Source organism: Phoenix dactylifera, unplaced genomic scaffold (assembly GCF_009389715.1).
Source record: "Phoenix dactylifera cultivar Barhee BC4 unplaced genomic scaffold, palm_55x_up_171113_PBpolish2nd_filt_p 000700F, whole genome shotgun sequence".
NCBI classification, from domain to species: Eukaryota; Viridiplantae; Streptophyta; class Magnoliopsida; order Arecales; family Arecaceae; genus Phoenix; species Phoenix dactylifera.
The window spans coordinates 1-7,659 of record NW_024068082.1 but is presented as its reverse complement, the minus strand read 5'-3'; the positions used below and the strand labels follow the sequence as shown (position 1 = coordinate 7,659).

General features: G+C 38.6%; 1 protein-coding gene across 1 annotated transcript; it reads right to left on the bottom strand.

Annotated features, from left to right (window-relative positions):
- Window positions 1-997: 997 nt before the first annotated feature.
- Window positions 998-1,745, bottom strand: LOC120106943 (calmodulin-2/4-like). The gene has a single exon (XM_039120063.1). It carries the CDS (start codon window positions 1,682-1,684, stop codon window positions 1,343-1,345), a length of 342 nt encoding a protein of 113 aa, XP_038975991.1. The 5' UTR covers window positions 1,685-1,745; the 3' UTR covers window positions 998-1,342.
- Window positions 1,746-7,659: the final 5,914 nt, after the last annotated feature.

Below are 7,659 nucleotides of genomic sequence, written 5' to 3'. Positions count from 1 at the left end.
AATACACTCCTTACTCTAAAATTCACTCTTGCACTCAAAAATATTGTAAGACCCCGCACTGTATGAAGCACCCGCTTTCAGCAAAAAAAAAAAAATATTGTAAGACAAAAGACTTCATCTATAGCAATCTTTTCCTTTAAGATTCATAACATGCGTTGAACCTCCATTGTATCTTGTGACTATCACTATTTCCTCTAAACTTGTCCTACAATATTTTCCCAAACTCTAAAACATCCTTTATACCTGCCTCTAGATCCAGGCATATTTGCAGTCATAGTCTGATCATATTGTCTCCTAGAGAAAACACCCCTTTCCTCTATGCAATCCTCGCCCTGCACCCCTTCATACCTCATCAATCCTTAAAAACTCTCGTTCAGCCAATGTAAGTTGACACCAGGTTTGAGCCGCAATCAGCCCCATCGACCCAAGAACCACAAGTACTCGATCTCAGGGTTACAAAGAGCCTTGAAGGTGATAAGAAACACAATCTAACCGAAGTTTTGACCTGCAAATTCACTAGCCACCTCAAAAGTTGACACTTCGGTCCATATCAATAGGTTCAAAACACTGAATTTGACTATCTTATAACCTGGAAACATTCGAACCACCATTAGAAATTGGAGTAACTAGAACCATAATTGGTCTAGTAGTTTTAACTTTTCAGAAGGCTGTGTCACATTCCTCTGCTTGCGCCATCTACAAATGTGATCTCAGGTGCACCAACATTAGAGAACAAAACTAATAGATATTCTATTTCCAGCATAATAAAAGCTAAGAACCACTTGGTACCCAATGATCACGGTAGCAGCTTGTTCCTGCCTCTGCTGCATCTGTGACCACCCGGTCATCGCATATGATTCACATCAACACAAAAGGAAGGCCAAATGCCTTCATAATTACAAAGCATCTACCTGATTGCCAGAACCATAAAAGCAACAAATTGCAACAGCATTTTCAATTATCAGAATGAGAATAAATAGCAACGACAAGGTAAACATGACACAATAAAATATAAATTTAATAGAAAAGGCCAAGCAAGAGGATGCCTTCGTTGTTCCAGTTTGCAACAGTTAGGAAAAGAGGGAACAAAAAATAGGTCTACATAAATATCCAAGCAAAACCCAACATCACAAGATAGAAACACAGGCCAGATTCACAGAACCATGGATGAATAGTGTAATGAAAACAACCATCCATGACACAAAAAGAGCACTAGAGTCGTCCCTGTTTGTTTCATAACTACAGCTATCCAGATAAACTACCTGCATAAGAGGGAATGGGATGACATTTTACTGCTTATCTGCCATGCAATTTCCTCATTTTTTATGTCATCATGAGGGATTCACTTGGCCATCATGACTTTGACAAACTCCTCATAGTTGATCTGGCCATCACCATCCACATCAGCCTCGCGAATCATCTCATCAACTTCCTCATCTGTTAGCTTCTCACCAAGGTTGGTCATGACATGCCGGAGCTCAGCAGCTGAGATGAAGCCATTTTGGTCCTTGTCAAACACTCGGAAGGCCTCCTTGAGTTCCTCGTCTGAGTCAGTATCCTTCATCTTGCGAGCCATCAGGTTGAGGAATTCTGGAAAGTCAATAGTCCCATTGCCATCAGCATCCACCTCATTTATCATGTCCTGCAACTCAGCCTCAGTTGGATTCTGCCCCAGTGACCGCATCACAGTTCCCAGCTCCTTAGTCGTAATGCAACCTATTGAAATTCCACCCAAAACAAGCTGCACTTTTAATATTTTATTTCCCCTGTAAAGTTTGATACGTGCAGATAGAACAACTGCTAGCCTTCTATTGTTTATTAGCATCTATTACAACTTTCAAATGAAAATAAAAATAACGACTACTACCTTTTGTTCTATCTCCAAAGCAATGCACAACACTTTGGGGTTGGAAAATTGCACACCAGATTAACATATTAAAATGATTGCAAATTAGCACAAATGAAACATAGGGACAACATATTTCAAAAAAACAAATCCGCAAATCCATCTTTCAGCATGAACAGGTCACATGATGGAACAGCATGAATTCATATCCAATGCCGGCAAGTAAAGAGCATCGTAATCCTTCTCAAAAGGAAGTAGCTTCGATTCATAGGCCTACTGAAACACTTCAAGAAAGGTTCTATTATAACGCAGCCCGCAGAAAGACTATTTCTTGAGGTAAACTAGTTTTTTGGAAAAAAACATGAACACGTGCTGAAGAATATTGTGAACCCTAGCAAGGGTTTCCCCTATCAGTTGAAGAACTGCAGGGGTCCCAACTGCAACTTAAAACCATTCGTAAATTACAGCTAAATTATGACTTTATTCAATCAACTATTATGGCCTAGCTAGGTGATTGCTATATTAAGGATCTGCAATTCCATCAGTTTAACTATTTTGGCATAATGACTTAGAAATAACAGGTAAAATAACAATGACGAACAGGCAAAGAACCATAAACTTGGCATCCAAATAGTTGCAATATAAGAACAAAAAAATTGCTTCTCAATTTGCAATTAAATCTATTAAACCATGCAAACAGCCCAAGGCATGAATTCCTAACTATGACCAGTCCTAATAATTAGCTCCACTACAAAAAGGTGTTTTACTGCACGTGCCAATCACTATTCAAAATGACGGACACTTTAGGCATCCAAAAGTCCAATCAAGCAAATGAAGAAGTGAGATAAAAAGTTCTTTGATCACTCAATAACTAACATGCATGCAATGATCAATGTGCCAACTCCAAACATCAACTACAGATGAATATCCAAATTGATTTAATGACTCCGGCAACTCTTCTCAAAATATATACCTTAATTGGCCTTTTCCAAGCATGAAGGGCCATCAAACATGTAAAACTACAATTAATTCACACCAAGCAGTAAATGTTGTACTTCTGCCAACTAACACTGAACACAGAAATAGCTAGAGCAAAATATAACTTTGAAAGTTTCACCAGGGAGCCAAAAAAAAAGGTTCCAGTGAGAATTTCCATTAGGTAAAGTTGTCTTCATCAAACTTTTTATGAATTCTCTGTAATATCGAGTAGAGATTTTCATGGATTATGAAATCTAGGTCAATGTCATCCTAGCAATTTTACAGTACCTCAGCAATCAGCTAACACTCATGCTAGATTTGGTACAACAGAGGGCTATGTCTTGTCATAAATCACCTCTTCTAGCAGAAGCCCACGTTATCCTACACCAATCATCTAGTGTTTAAGCAACATCCAGCAGCTGTAAGAAGGTATATTGGAAAAACTATATGTTTCCCATCCACTGATCTCAGATGCACACTCTACATTTAGATTTTGTTACATGTTTTATCATACTGTATCCATATAGAACAGGGTCAGTTGGCCTACAATTTTCTGCTTGATCTTTAAGCCAGCAAAGATGCACAAAATTCAAATACAAAGCTACCCTCTCATAACATGGAGGGAACAAGTACAGTTGCAATTGGTCCATATTGCTTTAAAACTAAGATTTCCAATTGGTTAATCATGATCCGTTCTATGTGAACAACGCACATGCATACTCAAACCTTAAATCAGAAAAGCATGTACTTGTCAAAATATTGGCAACAGCTCCTTGCTTCCCCCGGTAGGGATAAAACTATACATCTGTGAGCCCTATTCATCAATCCTAATGCTTAAGGCACAAAGCTGTTGCAACAGGTATGTTATTCTACCTGAAACGCCTATAAATTTCTTGCACTAGACAGACCAGGTAAAAGCCCTGATTGGCAACAATGTTCAATAATCAATAAATTCATAAGCAGAATTAGTTCCTCTTTCATCATAAAGCAATTCAACCAAAAATAACCTACTGGGAGGGTTTTGGGAAACAGCAGCATTCTGAAAACTTTTGCACATTTCAAGAATGTGTGCATTTCAAAATGACTGTCTTTTCATATTAAGCACTAGCTAAACAAGTTTGCTGCACCTGAATTCCTCTGAAGTTGTTTTTTGAGCTCCTAAGCAATACATAGAACTTAACAGAGAGAGACAAAAAAAGGCAACTGCAATGAAACTAACATATAGACACACAGAGAAGACAGATGGACACACACACACACACACACACACACACAGAGAGAGAGAGAGAGAAAGCTGCTACGAGGACTAACAGCAAAGAAATGTGTTCAACTCACTGATAACAGTTTGCAATGCATGCACATCCATGCTGGCATTAGACCAACAAGAGCATCTGATTTCTTACTTCTTACCATTTTAAATTATTAGACTTACTTTTTTCAGGCCCAATGACCTTAAATAACTTAAACGGTCCTAATATAACTTTTATGTCAAAAAATAGAAATTAGACCAGAGATATGAATTGATTGCATCATATTAAATAGCAGGGTATTGAAAATTACACAAGACAACATGTTAGATGGTAAATCTAAGATGGTCAGTCCCTCAAATGTTGATTTGTAGAATGACAGAACTGATGCGCATAACAAAAAAAAAAGATCGATTGGAGGGCCAATTTTCTGATAAAAATGTGATAAAAAGGTGATGTATATCCAAGTCCGAACTTCGGCAATAATAGAAAACCAGTTCATGCTTGGATTTGTTAACACATAATTCAGAAAGTAGTTCCAGTGAAGGAGTCCTTCAATGACTGTTAATTAGTCTTTTTTTTGTTGATGTCCACCTTTATTTTGTTTTTTCTTTATGCAATTGCAAAATAAATGGATAACTCGGTGAGGATAACCATGCATCTAGAATTGCCACCTAAACTCATCCCATTTCATCAGATCCAAGACAGTTCCAAAAGATGAAGCGGATATGTACGGTTCTAATAAGATATCATTCTTGACCAAGAATCCATATTTGGGAATTTTTCTCGAGACCCAATTTTTACCTAAATGGGTTGAGTTTGAGCTGAGCCTTTAATCTTACTTGAGGCTAGCTCTAAGTTTGACCAGATCTAAATATTTCATTCTAAATAGGTTTAGACCACTCAAATATTTCGATCTTCATGTGACACAGAAAAAGGGGAAACTCTCCAGCATATGATTGTCAAAAGTCACATAGATCAATTGCTTAATATAGCTCATGAATAATTTTGAATACCAAAAAAATTAAAAATCAGACATTGGAGGCCTCTCCAAACTCTTTCCAAAAGGAGAGAGATAAGTAATCAGACCAAAGTATTGGATTCATAACATCACGTATTAGGACACTGCAAGATTTCACAAGGTGACATGTTGGACAACAAACTAAGATAGCAACTCCTCAGAGGCCGAACATGCAACAGCATCATTAACCTTAACATAATTCTTTCTCTACAAAGAATGTTCCTATTTGGGAATTAATTGATATCTTTAAACATACCATGCTAGTAGTGTCGGTATGCCCAATATGAGAGTCGGTTCAACATACCTAGACTCAACATGCCCCCATACAAAATCTCAGTTAGGTACCAATACGGTATAGTACATCCAATATGGGGCAATACGCATCGATATGGCAAACTTGGTTCCAAACTATCAATAAATTAAAATGTTCTTCAGAACGTAAGAAAGCAATTAAAATGTTCTTCAGAACGTAAGAAAGCTCCCCACCAAAAAAATAAAGTAACAAGCTATCAACAACTAAACTGACTCATTATTGCTCCAAATACAAGGACTTGTAAATAGAAACTTACACAAGCCTAACTCGGACTACATTATTTGACCCAAATCTGACCAATTAATTGATGTATTGAGTTTGCGCTCACACCCAATCTAATTAGTTCTAGATCTAGATTCTAATCAAAGTTAGATTCATTGATATTACTCTATCCAATTTTTCCATCCATGGGCTGCAAAATTTCTTCGCCATCAGCAAAAACCATAAATAAAGGTCCTTTCAACAGAATCTCAGTCACAACTTCATGTTGAATAATTCACATCTTTGGCCTTTGGGGTTCTTGTCATGTGAAATTAATAAGGGGCATTTAAGATCCCCAAAATTGTTATACAGTGGAAATGACCCGGATGATTTCAAAACAACCAAAAAAAAAAAAGCAATATACGTGAAGAAATTTTGCTTTACTTGTTTCCCATCTTTAGAAACTGAAAGACATATTTTTAACTAGTGTGTCATTCCACCTCAGTAAATGAACCCCATTTGTCAAGCCTTCAGCATATGGATGGATTTAACTAAGTGACAACTTGTCACATCAAGCATTCCCTCCCAATTTCCCTTGTCTAGTGTATCCAATATAACATCCATAAAAGTATCTAAGGTGGTGGCAGGATTCACAAGTTTCCATCCAGGACATATTGAAGGAGTAATCTTTGGATGCCCCCGCCCATAGCGTCTCAAGATTCTTTTTGCCAACATGACAATAGGGGATTGGCACAATTCACAAGGTTTGGCATGATTTGCAAGTGGGCCAACAAATCACAACACGTCCCACTAGCACCATGTTGGCACTGCAAAATGAGAAGGATACGAGTAGGATGTCATAACTACTTCCCTTTCAAAATTAGCAACTCGTGCTAAATATGGAGGAAACAATTCAATGATTAACCAGCCATTATGTCAAACAAGGGCAATGTTATCATGATCAACATGGTAATTAGAAGGGCCACATTCAATCTGTAGGATCTAAATCTCCACCAATCAACACAATATCAATGCTCCAAGCAATCAATATGTCCACTACTAAAACATGTTGTTGCAGTCCATAACCCGACCTGACGGAGTTCAGCTATTTGGCAAATGATGATTGGTCGGCTTGGATGAAGCTGGTCGGCTTGGATGAAGCTAGTCGGCTTGGCATGAGGTTCGACCTACAAATAAAAGAAACTATCGAAGGTTGTCGAAGCTGCTCCAGCGAGGGACACTCCGATGCTTAAGTCAGATAGAGTTTTGGTAGAATAGAGGAGATTTGAGAATATGAGCAATGAGCTAAGAGCAAGGTAATTTTCCTTTACTTAAATCCCCTAGCCCAGTTTATATAGAGAGAAGGGTGAGAGTCTGTCGCGATCGGTTGCACAATCTTCAGATGAGCCATTACATCTCTTCCTTATCTGTCGTCATACGCGGTTAAGTCCTTATCTGGTGCCCTGAGATCATGCGAGCAGTAACCACCCATGCTATTTGCCTAGACGTTCGCTCAATCGTTAATTACACACACCACGTGTTACTCGACATTGGTCGACCGAGCTAGCAGGTTGCAATTTCTCGTCTGATTCCAAGAAAATTGACTTGATCTCGGAAGTGGGGGACGAGCAATATGGCCCAAATTTGATGCCCATTAAAAATCGCACCTACTAGCTCGACCGATCAAAGGCTGAGCAACACATGGCGCACATAATTAACGACCCGAGCAAACCTTCAAGCAAATAGCGCAAGTGATTACAGCTCGGCGTGCACCAAATAAGGAAAGACACAACTGCCCAAGATGATAGATAAGATAAGGGTGTAACAGACCAGGTCCCGATGGACTCTTACCCTCCTTTCTAAACCAAGCCAGAAAATATCAGGTAAAAGGAATTTAATTTTGGTTTTAGCTCATTCCTCGTACTCTCGGATCTCCTATGTTCCACCAAAACTCTACCTGACTTAAGCATTGAAGGATCCTCCGCCAGAGCAACTCCGGCAACCTCCGATAGTTCCTTTTGTTTGCAGGTTGGACCTCACACCGAGAAGACCA

Coding starts and splice junctions, on each gene's coding strand:
- LOC120106943 (XM_039120063.1), bottom strand. CDS start 1,684: ATGCGGTCACTGGGGCAGAATCCAACTGAGGCTGAGTTGCAGGACATG.